We start from the raw sequence: 27,542 nt of genomic DNA on the forward strand, positions 1-27,542 counted from the left end.
CCCTTAAAAATGGGGGCAATCGTTCTTTACAATGGTGGGTTGCCAGCTCTTGGAGATTGGTCAGCATCAATTGTGTCCCCTTCTGAGTCACCAGGTAATGAAAAAGTTGCAAATACATTTCAGAAATCTGCTTTTGTTAATCTTTTTCCATTTGGCATTGTGAGAAACCTAAGGGTATTCTCCCAAGCCAGCCTCGAGAATCCCTTATTCAGGTGGCCTGGAAAGGGCCAATGCTCCCGGGCACCAACTCCAGGGGCGAACTGAAGAGAAAGGATTACCTGGATGGGGGAACACAGGGTTGCGCTCGGAGAATGGCCCCAGGTGAGACGCTGTATTGTAGCGCAGAAGAGGGAGAAGAGGACGAGTACCCGGAGGCCTTTTGTAGGCTATACAACATCGACCTCCCTTCTTCCAAATAAACTTCTCAGACCCAACTCCAAGAACCTCTTGTTTCTGTTGTCCACCCTAATAATCCCAGTCTTGTCCATTTGGTTAGAAAACCCCAACAATCTCACCTTACTCACTTTACCAACACCCCTAGGACAAAGAGTATAATTTTCAGTGACCACCCCCCCCTTTTTCCGACGCGGATACTTTCGCATACCACAAAGACGACAGACTAACACCTGAACCAATTACCTGACATGTCCCAATAGAAGGATCAGGCAAAGACAGGCAGTTCACCAGAATCACACACAGCTGACAGCCCTTTTCCTTCCACATAGGGATAAAAGGTGGAGCACAAGATGAGAAGGACAGACCGCACGTCGAGAGAGCTAACTCAGCACGGCAGTTCAAGAAGAGGAGAAAGATGGTGCATACCGAGAGGGTGACAGGGAGAGGAGCAACCTTGTCCTTCCCGACCAAAACCCATGAAGCCTCCGCGTTATAATCATAAGACCACAAACAATAGCCAGCGTGTGTTGCAGCAGATGTCAATGGTACACAGGACCCTCTGCTGACAACCAAGGTTGGGGAGAGACGCTTGTCTCTGTGGTACCTACCTTGACTCTAAAGAGAAGAAAAGCCGAGCAGTTCATCAGAGCCGATGAGTCGAGCTGATAAGAAACCGAACTGTGGTGAACGAAAAAGGAGCAAACGGCTAATTGAACTGTGAAAGCACAAAGAACTATTGATACTAAAAAGGGGGAAAACCAGCAACAGAGGAGTCCGGCACCACGTGGGTGCTCACTCAGGTAACTCTGGGCGATTACCCGATTTTGGAAACTACCATTACCAGAAGGCCTTGGGAAATGCAAGAAAGGGGATCAAAGTGGTCATAGAGGGTCCAGTAAAATCCTCTGTTCAGTCGAACGCTTTGACCAACAGATGATTGTGAAGCTAAGGGAAGTGAATCCTGCCTCCTAAAACTGATGACAAAGGTGGCAAGAGTACAGCCGAAGGAGGGATGCCGATCAACAAAGGGGCAATGTCTGAAGTGCTAATATACAGTGTGTTGACAAAAGTGAACACGGCTGAGGGATGTCCACAGTGAACTGTTTAAAAGACATTAAAATGTGTGAATGTCACAGACAAAATTACATTGAAAGCCATAGTGAACCCGAAGGAGGGAGGTGAACAGTCTAGTAGGATCTGAGCCCGGAAGAGGGGATCCAAGGGTGAGAAGCCAACATTCACCAACCCGTGAATGCAACAAAGAACAGTGCAACAAAGAAAGTCTTGGAATTCATGCCAGAGTGAACCCGACAGAGGGAGGCTGATATTGGAGAGGTGTCTGCGCCCAGAAGAGAGGGACCCAATGGTGAGGAACCATCACCCAAAGTGCAACCAAAAAATAACTTTAGTTGAACTTTTGTTATGTACTCTGAACCTGTCAGACCCTCGGAAGCAAGAAAACAGAACTACCGAAGGTCCTGAGAGCCTTAAACTTTTTGTGGATCTGAATTCCGGAATAGGGGATCCAGGGTTGAAAAGTCATCCCCACTGTGCATCCAAAAAGGCATCACCCAACGTATGTACCAAAATGAGCTTTTGTTTATTGTTTTGAAACTTATTGAATACTTGGAGGCAGGAGACATTTTGTAGAAAAGAGACCTAACCACTGAACTCCCTGATTGCTGAGAGCGTAACTGTTGGTTTGTGCTGGGAAAGCTTGAGCGTGTGCTGTGCTCCAGATTCCTACCTAGTACCGGGCTTAAAACTTGTGGAAGGGAGACCCAGACTACTGCATCCTGACTTATTATTTGTGAACACTTTCTGCTTTCTTATGAACATTATCCCACACTTATTTTATATTAGCGTAAGGACTGGCAATACTTTTTTCTTAGAATATGCCCTTTTATTTGACAAGACGCCACTAGTATTGTCTTATTATTGTTTGATGGTCAAAGCTTGCTCCCATCTTAGATTTAGGTTTAGATTAGGCTTTTTTCCAACTTACCTATACAGTTTAATAAACACCCTTGAACTGTGATCACTTGTCTCTTTACTGTTGCCACCATGAGTTCCTTAAAGCATTCTTCGATTTTCTTGTTTGTTGCTTTAAGCTCTTTTTCCCTTCTCTATTACCTTTATTCTTAGAACCAAAGGTTCAGTCCGGGGTTCAGGTAGCTCATCATTATCTTCATTACTGCAAGGTAATTTAGCTAACCTGGAGAACACCTCCAAAAGAGGTATGTGAACTTCAATGGGAACCTCCCCGTCTTCCACAAACCAGACAGAAGCCGACTCCCATAATTATTAGATGGAGACGGTTCCCTGGTGGCATTTTGAGTCTATATGCAATTCATTCTTCAAGTCCACAAGAAATGCGGTGTGAGCCTGTAATTACTCTTTTACTGCTTCCAGCATATTGTATTATTGTTGCAAAAGTTCTTCAGTTCAGAAATATTCAAAACCCCTTTTTCAAGCTCATTATTTACTTCTGTGAGCATTCCTGAATGTACTCGTACCTCCTCCTTAATTGCCTCAATAACTTTAACGATGCAGTGGAGTACAAAATTGTGAGCCGACAGGGTGGTATGGCTCTCCACACACCCCCGCCCCACGTATTGAGTGATGCCATTGCTCCGTACAGCACGATTAATAGGAGGAGCCCAAGGGTGCTTCATGCATATTTGGCTCAATTTCTGGTGTAGCTGATAAAGCACTTGACGTACATTCACTCACATATTAATTTAGGGGAAGACTCCCCCTTTCTGGCATTTAAAATCCGACATACTGCTGACTCAATCGTTACGTGGCATGGGAGAGAGGATGCCAACCTCAAGTCCCACAAGCTGGCACTATGTCCCCTTGAAATAAATGTGTTATTTTCTTTTTAATTGATGTAGATGAAAGGGTGAAGTCGTGCAAAGGGGCTATTCCGACCCCCCCCCCGTCGTGTGTTGTGTAACGTCCGCGCTGACACAGGCATTATGGACACTCCCCCCCCCCGTCCCCCCCCCCGCTCAGGAAAAAAAATAGTTGCTTGGTCTGGTACCGTGTTATCTTTTATAAAAATCCACTTCAATAGCACAGGAGTCATCTCTTAGACTTGCACTTCTTAGATAATATATGGAGTGGATGAAGGCAAGTTTTGCCACACAGGTTTTCGCTTGGCAAGTAAGTAATAGGAAGTGTGTCAAAATGACCACTGCCACGAAACGTAGTTGGGTGTCACCAAACAGGTAGCAACCACTGTTCCCTATAGACAGAATTTACACAGGAACATACCGTAAATCCTTCGACCAAGACCCACAATATCTTCAATTGCTAATCCCCGAACTGCGGCCTGTAGACTGCTTCCCCCTTAACCACTAGTCGTACTATTAAATCTTGGATTTATTTTCTATAACCTGGTCTCTGTTACTGTGATGTTGGTCATTTGTCACTTGGTTTTAGCTTAATATTTATAGCACAAAGATGGAGAATGGCCACGGATAGTTTGCACTTTATAGAAGAAATAGAAAATACAAATGCAACGGTTTCAATTCGACAATCTTAGTAACCTCTGCTTGCTCATCCAGCTAGATGTCTTTGCAGACTCAATTACTGTGCACTCTTCTTTTCTTATTTTATGGTTGTTATGATTGTAAACGTGGCAGAGCCCTTCACCAGATGGTATTGGTCATTCTTTGGTAACAACTATGGGTTTGATTATTTTGGACTACCAATCCACATCTTTTTTCCACAGCAGTATGACAATGTTATGTGCGAGTAGATGCCGCACAGCTTTTGCCAGTGTGATATAGCCTACAATTTTCTTTTAAAATATATTGGAAAAAAAATGGTTTCCTCTGAATAACTCAAAAACTGGGCTTATTTGGTTTGGATCCTAAAGGATCTTGCAGACAGGAGCACAGCAGAATCCTGCCATTGGTTTGTAGCAAAATAATGAAAGTAAAACATCAGGTAAAAATAAATTGGGATTAAGGAGGTTAAAGAATTATGCTTTAAGGCTCTACAGTGAATTCAATCTCAATTTCTTGTACAGGAAGGGATCCTCCCACAATATGACAATTAAAGATGGTCTAATAGCTGTACATAGAGTAGCCATTTCTAGGTTAGACTAGATTAATAACCCTTAGTGTGACAGTCACAGGCTGGACGCTAAAGGATATGACTGCTGTGAACATGGGGGCTGTGCACCACCACCTGCTCTTTGATGAAGGCATCAGAGGAAGTATATGGGGAACCGCCCAAGTCCCCATCTCATCCCATCCCTAGCTTTGTGTGTGTGTACCAATCCCCACTGAAAAAAGAACCAGGAAAGGGCCTGAAAATGGATGACACTTTATATTTCACTTGACTCCAAGTTGACGCAGGTCCACCTCGGAACCACTGCGGCAGGAGTCCAAGAGCTTCGAAATGCCCACAGTAAAACGAAAGCTATTCAGGAGGAGATGTTCATCAGAGATTTTCTCAGGGCATACTTGTGCCCTGTAATTACCAGTTAACAATTCCGACCCTCGGGAGAAGTCTGAAGTTGCATTTCATAGGTAATTCACCAGGGCAGCCCAACGACCTACAGAGAGGGTTGCAGGAGTCAGAACCCGCTCCTACAGATTTCAAAAGTGTGGCCAGACATATTGGAACAATGATGTGAAGCCGAGGTGAGCATCCACTCCCTAATTCAAACCATGTGGACAATTGGCTATCTGCATTTAGGTGAACCAATCCACTAAAACACTCGCTGCATACATGCCTGCATACAAACAGCTTGGCCTTAGCCCCACAGCCTTATTTCAGTAGTGTGTGAGGTCAGAAATGTGAGGCGGACAACTTTTGGATGATATCTCAAAATATGCCATTTTATTAAATGATAAGTTTCATCAAACCCCTCACTATCCCTACCTTGGTGCGAATTTCCCTGCCTATCAAAAACTAAAGGAAACACTCTAATAATGGATATCTTGCCCTCACACTTAAACATAAAATACACAACAAAATATTGTTCTGCTTGCTCCAAAGGCAATATCGCTGCTCTATCCACTCCAAGAAGCGGGCCCACATCCAAGCTTGCATCTCTGGAGCCACTAATGACACGGCTGAACTTTAGAAAATCTGGAAGGAACTCACCAATCCACTTGCAGTCTCCACCTCTCTCCTCACTTCACAGGCTCTTTGCACTGCCTTGGCCTCCCACTTCACATCCAAAACTCTGGACATCCTGTCCTCACTTTCTTCCACCCCATCTCCTCTGTCACGCCTGCTCCCCTGCCTCAGTTGGCCCACCTCCTGATCTCCCCCCCCCCCCTCACTCTCCTCCCTCCTGCCCATAGCACTGGATGAGGTCTCTAAATTGGTCCGCTCTGTGAAGGCCTCCTCCAAATAAGTGCACCCCTGCTCCTTCAGAAGCATCAAGGACATTTCCTCTCTTGCCCTGGCTGTTGCTGACTTCTGTAACCATTAATTTGCCACTGGCTCTTTCCCTCGATTCCTCAAACACTCTGTTGTGCACCCTCTCTTTAAAAATAAAAAGAGCCATCTGGTGATCCCTCCTGCACGGGTAACAAGCCCTATCTCTGCTTGTCCCTTCCTGGGTAAACTCTTGGAAAAGTTGGTCCTCCCCCAACTAACCCTCCACACTGATCTTGCTGGTTACCGTCATGACCATCAATCTGGATTCCTGGCATCCAGAGGCATGGAAACTGCTCTCCTGAACACCTGTGAAACCATGCTAGCAAATCTTGACTCAAACTCGCCTGTTCTTCTCATTCTCCTCGATCTCTCCTCTGCCTTTGACAGTCAACCATTCCAGCCTCATAAATTGACTCTGTGACATCCTCTGCATCACTGGAAAGGCACTGGATTCGTTGACTCCGTTCCTCAGTAACTGCCCTTCCTAGCTGTGATGCTGGAAATGCCTTATGGAGGGACAGGGCCCTCAGTCCATGTCCTACCACTTCTCTCTGTGTGTTTTCCTTATGTTTTCTGTCAGTGAGGTCCAGCCTGCACCTCTGGCAGTGCAGCTCTTCGTTTTATTTTTTGGTCAACACCACCTATGGGGTACCCTTAGTGCACCAATGGGTGGGGGTCTACCCTTGTCCACCTTGTGTGGTTTTGGGCACCTGTGTTGCCCACAGAGCAGGGTATGGGCTGGTGGTAGCTACATGCTGACTTGGCAGTGGCATTGTGTGTTCTCCATTTTTGGGATACCCAGGCCCTGCCATAGGAATCAATTGATGCCTACACAAAGGCAAGATGGCCATTGTTGCCTCTTTGTTTCTATTGCTTGTTTCCCAAGGTCCTCGGAAGCCCCGACTCTGTCCCTTCCTCTTAAATGGCAGTTGGGTGGAAATACCAGATATGGCTCTGGGGCTACCTCCTGTCAGACTGACTGGAGCCTTCCCAGGTGTTTTGGGTACACCCTAGGGGTGGGACCTGTGTGAATGGAGTATAGAACTCACATTCTCTGTTGTGGGTGTCTGATTTCTGTGTGTGTGACACAATGAATGAGACATCCCTGACTGAAACTGACATGAATGCAGTGTAGTGTGCTGAAAGGCAGGGTACTTGCCCCAGTCCACATTCTGTTATGGGTGTCTGGGTGGAGTGAATGGCCTGAATGCCTGTGAGCCTAATTGGCTGCCTTCCTGTGTAAAATGCCATTCTGTGTGATTGGCTGACTGAGTCTGGCTCAGCCACAGTGAATGAGGGACAGATGTGTATGTCTGGGGACCTCTCACTTACCAATTTGTTTAGAAGCTGCTGTTCCTTGAAGCCCATCTGGGGGTGAAGTCTGCTGCTGCAATTTCTTCAAGTAATCCGAAAGCTGTTTTGTCTCCCAAGGACCGATCCATAAAGGGCCTGCGAAGGAGACCTCTGTCCGAGCTAGAGGACCCATCGTGCAGAACTCACTCTTCATCCGAAGTGCCCTGGAAACCAGTCCTGTGTGCCTGCCGTCCAGAGAAGGGGGGTCTTCATGAGTCCTGAAGAGGAGTGTGCGGACATCTTGAGTCGGAGAAGTCCCTTGGTGTTGCCCAGGGTTCGGAGGTGTGTTTCGTGACTGCTGGAAGCCGTTGCTGTCCACTGCCCAGAAGAGGGGTTACCCTGGCATAGTTCTGCTGGACACCCGCAGCTTCAACAGTTCCAAACTGCCTAAGAACATTTCAAAGGACGTCCTTGCCATCATCCCTGACCACTTTTACCCTCTGGAGAGAGTCAAGAGTCGCTGGAAGCAGAGAAAGGTCCGCCGGTGGGTTTCCCAACACCAGAAGCTAACGAAGAAGTCTTAAGGGTCCTGATTTGGCGAGGGTCCGAGCTCCTCTCCATGGTTGAAACCAGGTCTCCAAAAGCAGTCCAGAGGGCCATGCTGCAGAACCAATGAACCGAAGGTCGGACAACCGTGTAAATCTGAAACCCGGCACCAAAAGTGACCTATGGACCGTCGCCGCCCGAAGTCATCGAAAGGGTTCCAGGGGTCTTACTTTAATCCACCAAGTCTTTAAGGAGCCCACAGCAAGTTTCATCTTCACAGGACTTCTACAGTAGGAGAAATCTTCGATCAAAGGAGAGCACTGTGAAGAGTAAAACCGCTGCACTTCAGGAACACTTTGGCTCCTTTTTATTCTTGGTCTCAGCATCCCAGTGGCCACTTCTTCCAAAAGGGGGGGGGGGTCCATCCTCTGAGGGAATCATCGAGTGAAACCGAGAAACTCTGCCACCTCGCCTGCCAAGGCACCAAAGGTACTGTGACCAGGAAGAACATCCTCTAGCCTTAGGAGTCGTCCATGGGTCCCAGAGTCGTCAAGAGCTTTGCTGGGGTGATCTGTACCTTTACTCTACCATACAGAGGGCAGAGGTACAGATATCCCCCTCCAGTCTTTACACCAGCTGTAAATGGGCCCTTTCTCCCCCAACACCACCCTCTACCTGTGGCGTCCCCCCGAGCTCTATCCTATCGACATGGCTCTTCCCTATCGACATGGCTCTTCCCTTTCCTCCATACTGTATGGGCATCCCTCGCTAGGGACAGGAGACGGAACCTTTTTTCACCAGAATAAGTCGTATTCCCCTTTAAATTTAAAGTCGCTCTGGGGCGCCGCCCTGGGTGCATGCGCTCCCCTGACTCCGCACACCGGGGCCACTCCTCAGTCCTCCTTTTCCACATCGACTGGAACGGACCGGTTTCACCAGCGCGCCTGGGTTAGGCCTTGGCCTAGCAATTACACACGCTCTTCCCCAGAGAAGTTTTTGTCATTTGTCTTTGTCTTTTATTCAGATACCTCTGTCCTCTGGCGCCACGCTCCTCCCCGGCGCATGTCGACGTCATCGGGCTTAAGTAGGTGTCCAGCCTCCGAGGGGCTCTTCCCTATGTCCGGCCCCCACACTCTTTGCCTCTGCTGCCTTGGCCCCGATCACGGCTGGGATGGTTGTACTTTGTTTGATGCGCTTACACCGAACGCTCTGAAGAACAGGTTAGCTTGGTGGAGAGAGCTCTTAGGAAGGTCGCCTCCAGAGGACTTGAAGGACTTTGTCAGACAGAAGACAAGGCGCAAGGTAGGGCCACTGTTTTCATCTGCATCCTGCAAGGGCGACTCCTTCCCCAGGAAACGTCCAAGCAGGAGGGATCGGTGAGGTCTTAGCAACAGCACAGGCACCGAGGCTGCTTCAGCTACTGGCCTTCAGGTCGAGGGGTTGTGCAATTCTACCGGTGACGTCGCTGAAGGACCGCAAGGTTCTATTATCTGGTTACACACGAGGGGCTATGCCGTACTATGGGACAAATGTCTGAGGGGGCGCCTGTACGCAGCACTATCAGCGACATAGCCAAGGGCACAAAGCCTATCAGGCCCCGGCCTGAGGTGCAGGGTAGGGCTCACCCTCCACCGTCAAGAGTCCAGGAAGAGGTCAGGCCCAGTGCGGCTGTTGCAACACAGGCACGTGGCATGCAGCTCGACAAAATGGCCAGTGCGCCAGACAAAATGGCTGCTCGTCCGACACCATCCCCCTTTGAGGAGCAGGTATGGGAATGAGTTTCTAGGTGGGACTGGCCTTCACCAGCACGTGGACTACAGCATATCCTTCAGCGTCGCAGAGCAGATACACACCCCGCATGCAGCAAGGCAGAGTGTGCCCAGGCCTCAGCAACCTCAGAACCCTACTCCTATGCCTGCTCCACCAAGCACCCCACCGTCCCTTGAGGACAGGTTTTTTGAAAGGTTCCACATGCTTATGAGGTCCCCACAAATGGGCGTCATCCTCAAAGATGTGATCAGGGACATGCATCCTCCGGATCTGCCTCCAGCACCAACCGTGACTCGAGCTCTTCAGGCCCTGTGCGGCCCCTGCTGCCCATGCCTGTTCCCACGGTACTATCCCCCCTGCGGTTCCGTATCAGCCTGCACAGCAGCCTCTGGCTCCGGTCAGTACACTACAGCCCTCCGCACCCAGTACTCCTCCAGTTGCGCTGGACCAACAGGATGCATTGGTAGACACCGATGAGAGGAGGACGCAGACAAACCTTTGTCAGCCAAGGCATTTCATGAACGGCTTGCCAGTCCTGCCGAATACTTTGGGCTCCCACAACCCGAAATTGAACAACCAGAGGTGGGGGGTCCTGGCGGAGGTCCTCTCTATGCCCCGTGGCCAGAACAGAGATTCTGATGCAGAAGGACGTTGTGGCGCTGGCCAAAAAATGATGGCTTAAACCCCATTCGGCGCAGCCTACCAACAGGCGCCTCAATGCCAAGTACAAGCAGTTGCAGGGGGATCCACTCTTGCTGTCGGTGCACCCTCAGCCACACTCCTCGGTGATCGCTGCGGCCTCAGTATACTGCAAGCCGCAGTCATCCTCAGCCTCGGCGCTCCTGGGTAAGGAGATGATCTTGGAAGCATATGGAAAGGTGGTCTATTCCAATGCTTTGCTGCACATTTGTCAGTCCAATGCGAACGCTATGCTCGCTGCTGTCAATCAAAGGCTTTGCCGGGAAATAGCTGACTTCCTGCTGGAACTTCCAGTACAGAGTCGGGCGCGCTTCAAGGCAGGGCTGGCAGAAGCAAAAATTGTGGCACAAGAAATAATGGAGTCCACAGTGGCTCACATAGACGCCTCAGGCCATGCCATCTGCATCGCTATGGACATGAGAACAGCCTGGCTACGGGTTACCAAGTTCAACCCAGACGTCCAGGAGCGCATATTGGACCTTCCATTCGAGGGTGACTACCTTTTTCATTCCACCACCGATACACTGCCAAATCTATTTCTGATGCGGTTGTTTGACATTTTTTTATTCCAAGTATAAAATACTGTGTTGAGAATTGTTCTAGGATATCGCTGACATATGGGGCCTCTATGATGGTAACTAGCATAATGAAGATGCTCATGCGGAAGAACTCAAGTAATGGGTGCGCCTATTTTCCATCTTCAAGATATGACTGTTGCCAGATTGTCATACAATGGTCATACAATGTAACCTTTCTGCTTGATTCTAGAAACCTGTATCGAGCCAATCTGTTTCTGAATGGAATAGGATACCAGTGACCTATTCGGAAAGAGTGATATTGTCAGATTCATAATGTTGACCTATTTGAATAATAGTACTATATTTCAATATACCACTGCAGACAAGTTCAACTTTATTTCCAAGAAGAATATTGCATGATAATGATTGCATATAGTAATATTGTCATCACCATTTCTCATTCTCATCTATGTGAATCTTATTTAACATACAGTATACATGTTTTTCCTGTCAACTACCATTTTAATTGTACATTGTTTTTAGGAATCAAGGTTTGAGCACCAACATTTGAAACAATTCTTTTTGATTTATTTATTTTATTTATTCATATTTGTAGAGCGCACATCAGCCCAGAGGGATTGTGGCGCTTGTTACAGAGAATGAACATACTTGGTTACATATCAGGAAACAAACAGGCATAGTTGCTGTAAACTGTGCCTGGAACAATTTAAGGGAACAGGTAGGTAGGGGGAGGAGGGGGAGCCGGGGAGAGAGAGGAAGGTTAGTTGAAGAGAACAGTTTTGAGGCTTCTTCTAAAGGCAGGGAGAGCGGTTTCTGCTCTGAGGGCAGTGGGGAGAGAATTCCACAGATTAGGGGCTATGTATGAGAAGCCTATCCCGCCTGCTTTGGCCTTGTTGATGCGTGGTATCGTAGGTTAGTGTAGTTGGATCTTGTGGGCCTGCTTGAGGTGGATCTGGATAGCGTTTCTGATGGGGTGGTGCTGTGTAGTTCATGCATTTGAGTGGTCGTGAGGATTTTGAATGTGATGCAGTCTTTGACTGGGAGCCAGTGAGCCGACTTTCTAGCTTGTGCGATATGGTCTTTCCTGGGGATACTTGATGCAGCTCTTAATGCGTTGTTTTGGGTTATTTGCAGTCTGTTAAGGTTTTTCATGGAGGTGCCGGCTAGGAGTGCATTACAATAGTCGAGCTTAGCTCCTATGGTGGCTCTTGCTATGGAGAGACAATTTTCCTTGGTTAGGAAGGGTTTACTGGCATTGATGAGTTTTGTGCTAAAGGCGGATGCAGAGACAATGGCGCTAACGTGTTTGTTCATAGAGAGGGTAGCGTCTATGTGGACCCCTAAGGTTTAAAAAGAACACCTTTCCATTTGGTGTCACACCTCCAATTTAGCAAAATGTGGAAAAACATATAGCGTTTCTATGCTATTGAATAGGGGTGAGCTTGACAACCCACCAAAAAATAAAATCCAGTAGATGCTCAGAATGTATTTTGGTTGCAAATACCTATATAGAAAATGTCACTCACTCTGAAATGTCAGTTTGTGTTTAGTCAGGTCATGAGTTTGAAAAACAGGCTGTTCTGAACCAACTGGACTTTATTTGATACATTCCAGCAAAACTGGCAAAAATATGTTGCCCTAAATCCATGCACTTTTTCAGAGAATTGTTTAAGCTTGTTCCCCCAACTTCTTTCCATGTTTCAAATTGTATTTCTTTATAATTTGCTTTTTCAAAAAGCATGTATATTTGGAAGGCTAGGTGATTGTTTTTTATCGGTACTGTTGACACTTTGTTGAAACGGCTCCGCACCCCAGCCATACATACTGGTTTAAATGTTAATGACACAAACGCAATCTGAAACATGGGAAGAATTTAGGTTAGAAATTAAACATCAATGGGCTTAAGAAAGTTGAAGAAATTAGTGCCAGAACCAGGTTGGCTAGTTTTGTATGTATGAAAATCAAAAACTAATAGATTCCAGATGGTTCGAAGCAGCCTGATTTTTCAGGGGGGCATGTCAAGTACTTAAGCTGATGAAACAACCTGAGCACCATTTCAGAGTGAGTAACATTTTTTTGACTGTATACCAGCAACCTAGATTGCGATCAAACATCAGCCTGAAAATGGCATTATTTGCAATAAAATCAATGAGCACGAAATTAGCCAAACTGTCAGATCGGAGTTGACAGGTTTTCAGAATCATGTGCAAATGATGACCATTGAAAATTCATTGTAGGACTTTTATTTTCATACATATTCAAAGTGGATTTCCTTTACTGGACTTTACTGTTTGGCAGGTTGACAAGCAGTCTTATTATTGTGCAATGCATTTAAATCAGTGTTTGTTAATTTTCATAGGAGAGGATGACCAGACTAAATGAAATTATTGAAGTTTCAAGCGATGTTATCTCACGTATTGATCGAACTGCTCTTGCTGTTTATGCTGCCATGAAGACGGACCCCAGACCAGATGCTACTGCTATTAAAAAGTACCTAACCAGTAAATATTTTTCTTGCATCTCATTTTCTGCAGTGTTTAAGTATTGATGGAATTCATTATTATTATGCTAGAAAGAAACTAACATATATGTAGCAGTACAAACATTATTTTTATGTACTGAAGTATTATAAATGTTTACTTTTCCAATGTATTGCTTTAAGTCCTTCATGAACTGTTAGATGATGATGGAGTTTAAAGTGCCCACAACATGGCAGACTCACAAACCTGTTGGGCAACTCGAAGTACAGTTGGTGCTATTTTATTCATTATAAAGTAGGTCTTCAACCTGAAGCTCTGGATGACTCCTATGATCCCTCACCATTGACTATGCTGAGTAGGGCTGTTGGCAGTTGTAGTCCAAAACATGTGTAGAAACACAAGCTCCATCCTCCTGCCCCAACTGTGTAATATTCTTTTTCTGATTATTTATTTTCTCCTTTTCTGAAGCTTTTGCGAACAGTGTGCCCCTCCTTTCATTGTACCTTTTTATTTTCACTTTTCTTTGTTTCTTTGCCTTTCTGTGCAGTTTTTCTCCCTTTATATCTACTTATTCTTTCACCCATTCTGTTAATCTTATCTTACTTTGTTTTGTTTAAGAGACTGGCCTTCAGCTCCATCTTTACCCTCCAATTGTCTTTGCAGTTTTCTTTATTCATTAACTACTCCCCTTTTCTAGGTCTCAACTCTAGGTCTGTCTGTCCTTGAAGTCCTACCTTTGTTCATCTGTTGATGCTTCGATTTTGCCCCTTTACCCCTCATCTGTGCCAAACAGAATTTCCTCCCGTTCAACTTGTGAATGACTTGCACCATATTTTATAATACATCAAAACAATATGTTTTGGCTTTGGGCGTGGGTGTACATCTGGCACTGTGGCATAATTAATCAGTTCTTTATCACAGCTAATGAATGATGTGATTTCCTTTTTTTTATTTTTAAGGAAGGCAATTGTGATATGTCAGGATTGACAGTTGTCAACATTAGTTTGAAACATTTATTTGAAATGGACAATTGCTTTAAATCATACTGTTTGTGTCTTCAAGATTGTAGTGACCAAATGGGGACTTGACTGAATCTCACACTAAACCTGACTTCCAGCTGCTTGTGTTAGTCATGTTTAATGTTTTATTTTATTTTTTATTTATTTAAAATTACACCCTGTGGTACGTTTTCAAAGTTCAGACTAATCCCCCTAAGGATTTAATAGCAACTTATATAAGTTGGAAGGAGGTCACAATTAACTTGTTTGTGGTCTATGTTTGAGATTGACTACTCCCTATCGTCGTCATGGTATGAAAAGCAATCTAACGTTTCATATAGGGTTGTGTTGCCTACTAGAAACACCACTTTGATCTCTCCGAAAGGGCAATGGGTGCACTCGGTTTATCCAGCTCATCTTCTCTGCTATGTGATGTTAAATTCCAAGCTTTTGAACTATATCTTTGGTACATTTGTCCTTCTTCAAATCAGTGCCTTTAATAAAGCTCCCACTCCAAAATGCCCATACTTTGCCGGATATAAGTAGTCTGGGTTTAAGGTTCTTGATGTCTGGTTTTATTTCTCCATTGTGTACATATTTTGCACTGCTATCTTGATCAAAATAAAATGGTGATCCATGCATCTAGATTCCTTGTATATAGCCTGTTTGTTTTGGTTATTTACTTTTGGATATCCGCGAGAGAGGTCTCTACATCTGATTACTTAAATATTGGGTGTGCTGCTTGACTTCCCCATTAGTGCACCTGGATGACATGGATGTTTTTTGAGACACCTTTATTTACAGATTACAGGAACAGTAGTGGGGCCCATAACTACCCCCATTAAAATGTGTATCTAAAACTGTATAAATAAGAACCTATGTACATTAGCGACAATCTTTACCACAGGAAAATCTTGATATGTAGTGGTTCATAGATGTCATTATTTTATTTGAAACATTTTAGAAATTGAGAACATAATACAATTGTAAGCAAGTAAAATATTTTAAAATGCAACAATAGACAAATAAGAGCTGTCTCAAAGGAAGAGTAGAAAAAAATGAAGTCAACAAGTGTTGCCTGGGCTTTCACTTATTCTCTGAAAGGTAAATACTTGGACAAATTCCGAGACGAGATCAGAAGTAAATTCCAAAAGGAGGCAGCTAAACAGGCAAAAACATGTTTAGACCTTGGTTGTTGTGGCACGGTTGAACTGCCATGTGAAAACGGATTGACAAATGGTCTGACGGTGGCAAACTGGGGATCCAGGTGGAGGGCTTCAAAAACCATCATAAGATTTTAAATTGCATTTTTGCAATCAAAGGAAACCAGTTCAGTTGGGTTAGTTTAAGAGGGATCAAAACTCCAAGCTTCAATTGTTAGTCTAACAGCAGAATGAACACGTTCTGTCAGAGGGGCAATGGTTGATTAAGGGAGCCAGGCCAAAATGGCATTGCTAGGCTCGAGTTGACTAGTTTCAACCAATCCTCCAAATTCAGAAGCAAGGATGAAAGATTTAAAAGAGCAAAAGGATAATAAATGAAAATCGGCTGCGTTCACTTAAGACTGGGTAGGAGAATTAAAGAAGTTGCTTGAAACAGTAGGTACAGTACTGCCTCCTGAAGCCAAATATTAACAAGAAAGTCCTCATTTTTACTCGGTAGAAACAAAAATGCAGTCTTTAGTGGAGTAAGATAAAGCATCTGTTGGTGAGAGATCACACAGGAGGGTTGTCTTCTGCCTTTGTTTATTTGATTGCCTTGCTAGTCCTGGTCTCAAAGTTGGCAACTGAAGCAACAATAGGCCTGTGGCGTAAAACAATCTCTTTGGTACCACTAAACCATATTTATGACACAAATGAGAGACACACATTTGTAATAAAGAAACCGAGCTAACACTAGTCACAATCACACCCTCAAAAGAACTATACTGTCCCAAATAGTGCAAAATAGCCCTAGTGTACAGTGAAGTGCCACCTATCTAAGGAAAAGGTAACTTACACTTATCAACTTTCTAGCATTTCAATAAAGATACCGCTTATCTCAATATGAACTAATACTACCAAGAACCACAATGGTCAATCTATTATATTCATTGGTTATTGCTATAAAAAAAAATGTCTTGTACTAGAAACAAGACAGAATCACTCAAAACATATGCTAGTTGCAAATTCAAAAGAAATTTGCATAGGTTAAGTTTCCCATATCAGAACCAATGCCATTTTGTTACAGCATTACCAAACGAATATAATAGTTTGAACATTCTGGTTCTCTGTGCTTTTTAATGAGGGAATATTAGTATGCGTTTATTGAAATGAAGGTGCACAAATCTAAATACTGTTTTAGTATTAGTTCATATTGAGATCAGCACTATCTCAGGAACACAGTATCTTAATACTGTGATGCCATTGAAGGAGCAACATCGTAGTCCTCATGAAATGGCTGCTAAACGTCGGGACAAACAGAAGGACATCTCTGTCTCGAACGGTATCCAGTTAATATGTCGGAAAAAAAATTAGAATGACAAATATGTCAAACATTTTACCTAATTTCTTTTTTTTGTTCGTATGTATTCTTTTTTAATTTACATGTTTTTTTGTTTCGCGAGTAAAAGAAAAGGGTACAAAAAGCGGGGGGGGGGGGTGTTGGGGTGGTACCCCCCAGCCATTTCAAACAAAAAATAACAAAAAAAGACATTTCAAATATTTATTTTTTCGGTAACATTTTTTCGACATATTGGCATTTGAAAAAATGTAATTCGAAATGCTCACTATAAACCGCCTCGAACAGCAGAGCAGCTATCAGAAATTTCATCACCAGAGTCCATTGATGCCTTGGGTACCAGAACACGTCCAATCCCACTGCTTACCACAGTCAATAATGGAGGCTTTTGTTAGGGTGACTGGTCACCAATGTGGACCTGGTCAACAGCCTATCGAGTTATCTATTCATCACTTTGATTTGGTGCACAACCTCCTCCCAGGCACTCTACGTGGTACCTGACTCCATCTGGTTAATGGACTCGTGGACTCAAACGACATCTTCTACCTCTGAGGACAGAACTTTTGAAAAATGTCAAAGAATCATGCATTCGGAGCCGATGGTGGGTTACTTTAACATTACAGAGATAATACCAAAAATGACACCTGCTCTGCAGATACCTTCAACTCCAATCGGGTGCTGCCATAACTTCATCTAGGGCTGCAACACGCATAATGGTCAATTACCGATTCAACCATCAGACATGCAAACAGTGGCAGCCCTGGTCATGTCTGCCTCAGACACTGTACCTCCATTGCCACCGCCAGTTCCGTTACACAGATTACAGATGTGTCCATGAGCTCAGCACCTCCGGATGAAGCTCCTTAACAAGATGCAGATACCTCAAATGACACGGATGATGAAGAGAATGAGGAAGCAAGAGCTTTTCCTAGTGGAATGTGGGGTCGGGTCAGGGGGAGGGGGATGGGGGGGGGGTCAGGTTTCTTTAGGCCAACATGTGCTGGAAAAACTGAATCGTAGCCTGGCATTCTCACAAGTGTCCTCTCGCTGTAGGCATCCGAGAGATCTGCATTCTCTTTTAAAAGGACATCATGGCTGATGCAAACAGATTGTGGAAAACTCTGCATTCCACTCCGACAACCTGAATAAATCAAAGCTACATATCAGGAGCTTTAATTTGACCCTCCAGGACTAAAAATTCACAGCCACAATCGTCTGTGGTCACAGCGGCTATGCTGTTCTTCAGGCCTTCTCAAACAACTCATTTAGGAGCACAGTCTTCTACTCCACTATCAAAGGAAGACAAATTGGCAGACTCTTATGGCAAAACGATCTATGCCAATGCAGCACTTCACCTTCGTCAGGCCAATTCAGATGCCCTCTTAGCAACAGCAAATCAATGATTTTGACTCAAAATATCAGATTTTCAACATTATTGGTAGGATAGAGTAGCAGTGTTTGTCTGGTCTGGCTGAAGCTAAACTAGTTTCTCAGGATTTGAGTGCTCAATGAACCTTATTAATACAGCATCTAGAGCAGTTCGCCTTGGAGTTGACACATGCAGCACAACTTGGGCTAGGACAACTCTTTTTAACAGACATCTAAGAAAAGATATTGACTCTCCCTTTGGAGGGTAATGATTTAATTCACTCAACTGATGAGGAACTGATTAAGAAAATGGCTTCCACACTGAATGCCAAATTTCACTGTTCTGGCAAAAGGCCCTCAGAAGTCATTTCTTTTGTCTACACAGCCTCAATCAGATTTAAGAGTTTTGGTTCGTTTGGAGGATACCATGACAGGAAAAGTAGCCAGCCTACCAGGTCCCCTAATACCCAAAGACGAAAACGGCAAAGACCATGGATTATTTTCCTCCTTATCTTCGGCCTCTGCTGAATCTAAGAAAAACCTCATCCACTCCTCCCTGATAGGTGGCAGAATTTCTGGTACCATCAGAGCTGGCATATCATTTCATGGGATTCCTGGATCCTCTCTTTGGTGACAATGGGATAATGGCCTTCTATTCTTCCAATCCCTCCTTCTTCCCGATTTCTACAGGTCGGCTGGCCACTCTTCCAGTCGATTCTCAGTCTTCTACAGATTAGGGTAATGGAGGAGTCTTACTCTAGAAAGAGGATATGGGTTTTACTGTCGCCTTTTCACAATCCTGAAAAAGTACCAGGTGGGCATGCGGACAGTCTTGGGCGTTCTCATTTGGAAATCTTCCCTTCCTCTAGAACAATTAAAAATGGTCACGCCAGCCCAAATTCAGAATGCTCTGAACCGGGCAGACTGGTTGTGCGCTGTGGCTCTGAAAAATGTTTAACTGCATGTCTCCATCTATCCTGCACACAAGAGGCTCCTCTGATTATCCATCGGAGGATGCCATGTTCAGTACCAGGGACTCGCCTTTGGTCTGAATGTGGCTCCCAGAGTGTTTCTAAAATTAAGTCTAGTAGCAGTCCACCTGAGGGTGCAAGGAGTTCATATTTACCCAAATCTGGACAACTGACTCGTCAGAGCAGAGACATTTCCACAGGCTACAGTATCCCTCAATCAGTTGCTGAACCTCTCATTGGACCCTGGGCTCTGTCAATCAGAAAAAATTCATACCTATTCCCCACGCAGGACAAGTTCATAGGTTTCAGGTCGGACTCGAGTTTAGGCAGGGTATTCTTCACACAGAAGAGGATTCAAGACATTAAGATGGCAACTTCACATTTATTTCTTAAGTCGGCAAAACACCTCCGTTTGGTGGTTTGAACATCTTTTGGGTCTCATGGCTGCTTGTATTCTGGCTATGCCTTTTGCTAGCGTTAAGATGAGGACTCTGCAGCTCCCTTTCGATGAATCATGGGACAAGAAAGAGAAAGTCTAAGAGAAGTCCACTTCTCCAGCATTGGATCTTTCATAGATTCACACGCTGTGAATATTTCCTGGTGTCAAGCTGGGAATCCTTGGTTATTTTTAGGATATTACCATTAAACAAAAAGTGTAGGCATATTTTGTATGCTGTCACCCTCGTTATGGGTGTTTTACTCCCATCCGATGGGACCTCGAGTAGTAAGCACCTCACCCCAGCCCTTTTTCAAATTCTAACCACGTCTCACGCTGGAAGGAGTCCTAGATTTCTTTCTCCTCAAGACAAAAAGATTCAATAAAAAGGAAAAATGCAATGTTTTACACAAGAAGTTCCTTGTGTTTCCTTTCTCCTTAAGAGAATGAAGATGCTTATCAGACAAAAATGGAAAAAGGAGGAAAGAAGTTCAAAGCCTGCAATACCTGTGGTCTCGAAGGTTTTCGAAGGAGACGGGAACAGTGAGTGCATTTATTGCCTCTGCCCCAATCACTCAACTTAGGATTGTGAGATTTGTAGGGGTTTTAGCACCAAAACCTTAAGATCGGCACAGGCGGATGGTGTTTTGTCGCCAGGAGGGTCATTACCCACCTTCAGAGTCCACTAAGAGCATGGCAGTGACTAGAGGGAAAAGGTCTCCATCTAAAGTAAAAGGGCCAAATCAGAGGAAAGGTTTCCTAAAAAAAAAGTCATCACGCCCATGGACCGTCGACGACAGGTGCTAAAAGCAGTAGGGCCTTGTCTCCAGCAGTTGGGGATGAGAAGGTCCATCAAAGAGCCCATCAAGGCCTTTGTCTGGGAGAGACGCATTCCCCCTCCTACGGCTAAATGATTGTTGCGCACAGAGCCAAAGGCCAAATCCTTGTCACCCTTGCACTCATCCACCAGGAATGCCTCGTCCATGACACACTCAATGGCCAAAGTCCCGTTGACTGCGAAACCGTGGACCGCACACTTGTCGCCTAGGAATCCCCCGTCGATGACCACCTCGTTGATGGCCCATCTGTCGGCCACCGCTTCAACAAAATCAACCGCTGCGCCCAAGGGACAGCCTTCAAAATCAAAGTCCAAGCATACACAACTTCACACATGTTGGGGGATAAAACACAACAATTGGATGAAGCCCAGGACGATGAGAAAATAGTGCAAGCCCAGTCAGACAAAACATAGGCACACAATTGGAACACAGCAAGCATTGACAAGGGGCGGAACCGGGGCAGGAGGCACAAGTGTTTCACCAGTCTCACCGATGGTCTACTCGAATGTGATGCCAGAAGACATCTTACAACACAACATTGATTCCCATTTTGAAACCCGTAGGGGGCCCCATATACAGCTTTCTGACTCAGAGGAATCAGGGGACAGACACCCAAGCACTCCTACACCCCCTCCGCCATACCGGGTGTAACCCTTAGGCCAACCACATCTAAAATGCGCAGCAGCCCTTGGGTGGCAGATGGCCCTAGCTGTACACTAACGGGCGAGCCTTCCCCAACTACTCTTAAACCCGCAAGCCCTTCTGTCCATTAATGTTCTTCCTTCCTTGCAAGCAGTACTATTGCAGTTTCAAACGAGACTGCCATCTCCACAGTCACAGCAACAATACCCATGGCAACCACACCAACCAACTGGGGAACGTGCCCAGTCTCACCACTTGCTGATCAGGTCCTCAGTGGGCTCAAGACCAGAATCCACACATACGTTGCTGTCATAGTCCAGACATGCATCATCAGCCAGGTCTAATCCATCCATGCAGCGTCCCCTGCAAGGTCAAGATTGTCGCACAGATCTCAAAGGCCCCGCCAACACCTGAAGGCTAAGCGTAAGTGGGGGAAACTCCCCAAAACAGCATACAGCAAAACCGCCTATACTGCTTCCAAAGCCAGCGATTGTGCTTCTGCCCATGCCCACCATTGGAGACGGGGAACAAGATGAGGGTGAACTTCCCGATACAGTCACTGACAACCCGCATGACACTAACTCTACTACAACAGCGTCTCACCCTAATACTGATTGGGACACAGACACCCTGGTGGACAATCCATAGAAAGAAACACCCAACCCTTCACCGCCAGATGATATCCGGGCGTTTCACACCACTATCTCTAAAGCCTGACAGAAATTTAGCCTGATCCCAACGGAGGTAAAGAAAGAAGACTTCTTTTTCGACCATAGGTGTAACAGGTCTGTTAGACAATGTTTGGGAAATAAGTTTGCGCACACTAAAGCACCAGTTCATAGAACCTGCCGTAAAAGGCAGATGGGGGGAAAAAAAGTTTAAAGCACGGGAATCTATGCCTAAATGCCTCACTTCTCAACCCACGCCAGAATCTGTGGTGTCAGCGGCTGCAAGTAGGAAGGCCCATTCACAAGCACAAAGGTCCACCGTGCCGCCCGAGTATGAAGGATCAAAACTAGACGCCTTCAGGGAGAAGTTCATAACAATTGAGTCAACAACGGTAAAAGCAGCGAACTCGCTCACAATAATGTCACGCTACGACTGGAAATGTGGCACAGAATCGCCCCACTACACGACCACCTGCCCGAAGATAAAAAGAAAGAAGCAACAGCAATCTTGCGGGAAGGCAAAGCAGCAGCAAACCACAAAATCAATATAGCGGTGGATCTGGCCAAAAGCAGTTAAAAAAATCAGAATGAGAGTGGTGATGAGAAGACTGGGCTGGTTGTGGTGTACAGATTTCAGACAGGACGTACAACACAAAGTAATTCACATGCTCTTTGAGGGGGGGGTGATCTGTTTGGCTCAAAGATGGATGACACATTGAAGACAATAAAAGCAGACACCGATACGGCCGGCCGCCCACCAGTATTCTGAGGAAGACAAGGGAAGCAGTTGCTGTGTATACACCCTCAGTATAGGGCAAGTGATGGAGGGAGGGGGGGGGGACATGTCCAGTTATGTGCACCAGTGGCGCTGCATAGAGATTGGTTCTACAGTCACCTACGGCCACCTGCTGGACTTCAGAAAGCAACCCCCCCAACATACCACCCATCCACACACGCAAGGGCATCTAAAGGCCCTCCTCCAGGAGGTCAAACAGATGTTAATAAAAAGGCAATTGAAAGAGTTCCAAAACGATGCAAAGGACAAGGAGTGTACTCAAGATAATTTGTAGTGAAAAAGTCAGGCGGCAAGTGATGCCTGATACTAGACCTCTGCAGTGTCAAGTTCATCAAAAGGCAACAATTCCTGATAACGCTGCAACAGGTGATCAGAGAAATTCAACAGCACTACTTTCTAGGGTCCCCGGACCTACAGGATGCGTATTTCCACATACCTATCCACCCAAACGCAGAAAATATCTAAGGGTCATGGTTCACAACACCCATTACCAGTTCTGAGTACTTGCATTCGGCCTCATGTCAGCCCAAATAACTTTTACCAAATGTGTATTGCCTATAGCGGCAAGCCTTCGCAGAAAAGGTCACCCCGTCCATCCATATTTAGACAACTGGCTTGTCAGAGCGCCAACACACTCCACGGCCCAACACATCATGTCGGAAACAGTACGGTCACTCCAATCCTTGGGGGTTCTCCATAAACTACAAAAATCTTTCTGCATCCGTCCAAGAACTTGGTAATCATGGGAGCGCACTTTTGCATGGAAGAGCAAAGGGCGCGTTCCTCAATTCAACGAATACACACTCACCTCGTTGATCCCGACATTCAAACCCAAACTGTATTCCTTGGTACGCCAGTGCACGCACCTACTAGGCACCATGTCATTTGCATTCCGCTCATTCCCAGCTGCACGTTGCACATGCATCCCCTACAGGAGTTCATAGCCGCAAATGGTCACAGGTGGCAGGTACATGGGTAGACAAAATCCTCATTACCTGAACATTGTACAAAAACTGCAATGGTGGAAAAACACAGACAACCTTACATAGGGATGTCAGTTTCAGGAACCAAGTCACCAAAAAACGCTGGTCACAAACGCCTCAATGACGAGTTGGGGAGTGCATGTCGATCGTTTGCACAAGAGAAAGTTGCCCATAAACGTGCTGGAAGTCAGGGCGGTACGTTTGCCGCCTCAATTCCTTCCTACCGGTGCTCCAAGGGCACATGGTAAAAATACACATACAACACAACAACAATATTTTATATCAGAAGACGGGTGGGAACACGGTCACCAACGTTGTCTCAGGAAGACCAGCAAATTTGGAAATGTGCCATCTCCAACTAGATAATCCTGCAAGCTTTTCACCTAGCTTGTTTCGGGGTGGGGTGTCCCTCATGCAAACCCCTGTTCCCCACCCGTAAAAACCCACCGATGGTTTCCCGAAAATATATATTTAACCCTTTACCCGACCCATAAATACATTCACTATATAATTTTTCAATTTCAAATATTCGATATATGTTCATTCTATATAACAGATTCGATATAAACACTGTATATCGGACAAACCTGTTTTTTTAAGTTTTTCTTTTTTATTGTGCAATATTGGTTAAAATAGACCTTATACACATGTATGTAACGCTGGTATCCACGGGGACGTCGCTCAGCCGGTCCTGGCCTCTTACGACCTCGAACCCTTCCCTGGAGGCTATTCGACTGGCAACTGGGCCTGAAACACAGGATTGGTAGAGTTTAACTCCCTATTGTCTGTGTGCTTGAACCCCCTTCCTCCCCGGGGTCCAACCCTTCCCTTTCATCCACAGCTCACCTTGTTTTCTTGGATGGTGTGCTCTCCGTCCTGCTTTCAGCGCAGGGGCGCGTTGATTGATGCGGGCTTGTTGGTGCCTAGTTACTTCACTGACTGGTAAGTATAATGAGTCTTTGAACAGTTCTCTAACTTCGTTCCTTTCCTTCTTAGATGATGTATTTGTATTGAACTGAGTTCTTTTTCTGTGTCTTTTAGGTGCTGCGACATTGTCAACGTGGATGCCGGTTATGAAGAACAAAAGCGGTGACTAAGCGCGGTATGCAGCGCCTCTAGATGTTTCCACGCTAACCTGCAGTGTCTTTTCCCCCTCGCAGATGGATGAGTAGTTTCGGAGACACAGTTCCCCCAGAGCGGCTGGGATTCAGGTAAGTGTTTGAAGCTCATACTGTATTTGAAAAAAAATAAGCGAAGAGCTGTAGAATGCTTACTAATGCCTTTTCTCTGTTCTTTTCCTCTTCTTTAGGAAACAGCGTGCCGAGATGGGAATGACACCACAGAAGATGCCCTCAGAACAGAAGGAGCGTTGAATGATGGGCAGAAAGGCTGCAAGGTAAGGCTGTTCCTAACGGTGTTCTTGTTCTTGCAGGAGCTGAGCGCAGAAGAAAGATGCAGGCCCACTGGAGACCGATCCGAACACGGCGAGTGTCACGCTGCAGGTGCAGAAAACGTAAAGCATGCTTCTCAGCCTGGGTGTGGCTTAAATAGTCTCTGGGTATCCCAGGTGCCTCTGGGCTGAACCACACCCAAAAGACTAGACCACACATGCAGTTCTGGGAACCAAAATATGTGGGGGCATCCATCTTGTCCCCATCAATGCATTACAAGTCCAATCCCCAATGTTATCCTATGGGAGTGGGTGAGTCTGGTGCCACAAGCGCCAAATCTGACTCCAAGTGAGTCTTTGGTGGGATGGTGAGGCCCTTGAGGGCAATGTAGGTGATCGTGGCCTGGCTCCAGCCTGACATCTCGGAGGGCTGGGGACAAGAGGAGCTGGAATCACGACAATGTATTAATAAATGGCATTATAAAATATCTGAAATACGTGCATGAATACTATACCAATACAAGAAAATTGAGTCTGATTGAGTTCATTGCTGAATACTTATTACCAACAGTCATTATAAAATGTTAAAAACGTGCACTTATTGTAAACACCAAGATTTGTAAAATGTCAAGAATCGAGAGGTCATTTATACAGCTATTGACACATTTTCATATATAAAACATATATATATGAAACACAGCAGCCATAATTACAACAAATTCCGCACCATGATGGAGCTCCAGAATTGTTCTCCCTCTCTCTGCTGAGAATTTGCAATAAACTATGCGTAACCGTTGTCATAACATTTGGACATCTTTTGACACTGTGTTGTGCGTGACAGGCAGTCTCAATTATGCTCCTGCACATAGGACACAATCGCTTTTCACTGGCAATCTTTTTCCACCTCCCCATATGCTCCAAAGTGAGTAATATATTAAAATGCAGGTAGGTTAAACATTTTTGGATCGCGTTTGGGCAATATTTTACCAGATGGCTGTTGACATGGAGCCCTCTAAATGCTTGCTTACAGTATTCTGCATACACTTAAGAGTTTGCACACTGCTAGGAGTTTGGCTCTCTTTTTTACTATTGTAAACCAATTAGGGAGGATCCTCAATTCTTCTGATTGCAAGTTTATCAATGCCATGTGCCCTATTGCAGATTGCCTCAAACCTGGTAGGAATTTATTACAACCTAGGCCATCCAACCGGGCTAAGTGGTGATCGAGTCCAGGGATTCAGCCGCTAGCCATATTATGATATACAGTTGGTACCGTTGTATTATGCAAAACGTTCTCAATGATTGAACACCCAACTCACATATTAGAACTTGTACAGGAACTGATTGAGGGGCTTCTAAGATCGATCTGAGTATTCTACCCTCCAGTTTATCTAGCCATATTATCATATTTTCTGGGAGAATAGCCAGTCCTTAACAGTATACCAGGAACAATACTGTTACCATATAAAGCTACTTCCAAGATATTCCCACCCTTTAACCGCATGAACTTTTTTATATACAAGAAATGTTTTCATCGCCTTGGAGCTCAGAATGTTACAATAGAAATCACTAGAGGGCGATTTACATATTTGGAAACACAAATAGATGCATTTGTCCACCACTTCTAGGAGTCTTCTATTCAAATACCATTTGTAGTTATCTGATTTATGTTGGTTACCCAGAGTCATTATTTTGATTTTTCCAATGTTAATCTTTAAATTGTTTAACTTCGAATAATTTGCAATGACTAGAATGGAGCGTTGAAGACCAATAAGCGTTTTATCTAAGAGAATTGTCATATGTGTAGCTGAGCCATTGCACCTTTATGGGACCCAGCTTGGGCGGAAAGCTTCTTGCGGATGAAATTGCCTCCCCCATATCGCTCACCTATGGATTACACAAGAGGGGTGCGAGTGCGCAGCTTTGTCTAACACCGACATTTGTTTCAATGTCAGTGGTTATCGCCCCTCGTGATTCAAGCGAATAGCCACACTATTCTCAGAATATCTAAGTGATAAACAGAACAGCTGGTCAGATAGCACAGCAAGAAGAACGCTCGCTTTATCAACCGCGCAGAGCCTGCTGACACAGGTTCAGATCCCAGCAGGGCCAAACTCAGCCTTTCATCCTTCGAGGTTGATAAATGAGCACCATACACTGTGGGAAATAAGCAGCGCTCACAGATACCTGAGGGTTCGTAGCGCTACATAAATGCACAAACAGAACGATTGATGCCCCTACCGTCAAGCTTTTCCCAAAGTTTCTGGCGAGGGACCATGTCAAGCGCTCTACAATAATCAATGAAACATATGTATAATTTTTCTTTGCATTTTTTTTTGTTACTCGCTAAGCTGATCTATTGTAGGATACTGATGTTACAAAGAGTATTGAAGCCTTTTCTAAAGCTGGATTGAAAAGGGAAAATCCGCCCTGCTTCTATGGACCATTTGGTCGCCATCTTCAATAATCTACTAGCAAAAAACGTTCTGACTAGCGTCGAGCATCGCCAGAAGACGATAATTATCAGGGTCAGCTTGTGTACTCCTTTTAAAAAACGGTATTAGAATAACCCTCATCCAAGAGTGGGGAATTTTGCCCTCATCCAAGATTTTACTGAACAATTGTTCCAATGTATGAGCCCAGAAGCGCAGATTTGATTTGAATACGTTTGCCAACTAATCGGGTCCTGGCGCACATGAGTTTTTTAAGACTTAATAATTGGTAATATATTTTCCCATCCAAAGTCCCAATTGAATTTGGGGCAGGGTATGCACTCACAATGTCTTTTTCTCAGCTGATACATTGTAGAACATGTTCGTAATA

The 27,542-nt window shown here is 45.0% G+C and overlaps 1 protein-coding gene across 2 annotated transcripts in view; it reads left to right on the forward strand.

Annotated features, from left to right (window-relative positions):
- The window catches only part of TPP2 (tripeptidyl peptidase 2), a 1,218,153-nt gene that overhangs the window by 1,070,868 nt on the left and 119,743 nt on the right, over positions 1 to 27,542 (forward strand). For both annotated transcript variants that reach the window (XM_069637049.1, XM_069637048.1), the window contains one exon: positions 13,009 to 13,139. In XM_069637049.1, coding sequence (XP_069493150.1) covers positions 13,009 to 13,139 — 131 coding nt within the window. The remainder of the gene's footprint in view (positions 1 to 13,008; positions 13,140 to 27,542) is intronic.

This window comes from Ambystoma mexicanum, chromosome 7p (genome assembly GCF_040938575.1).
Source record: "Ambystoma mexicanum isolate Mex_15411 chromosome 7p, UKY_AmexF1_1, whole genome shotgun sequence".
Taxonomy (NCBI): Eukaryota; Metazoa; Chordata; class Amphibia; order Caudata; family Ambystomatidae; genus Ambystoma; species Ambystoma mexicanum.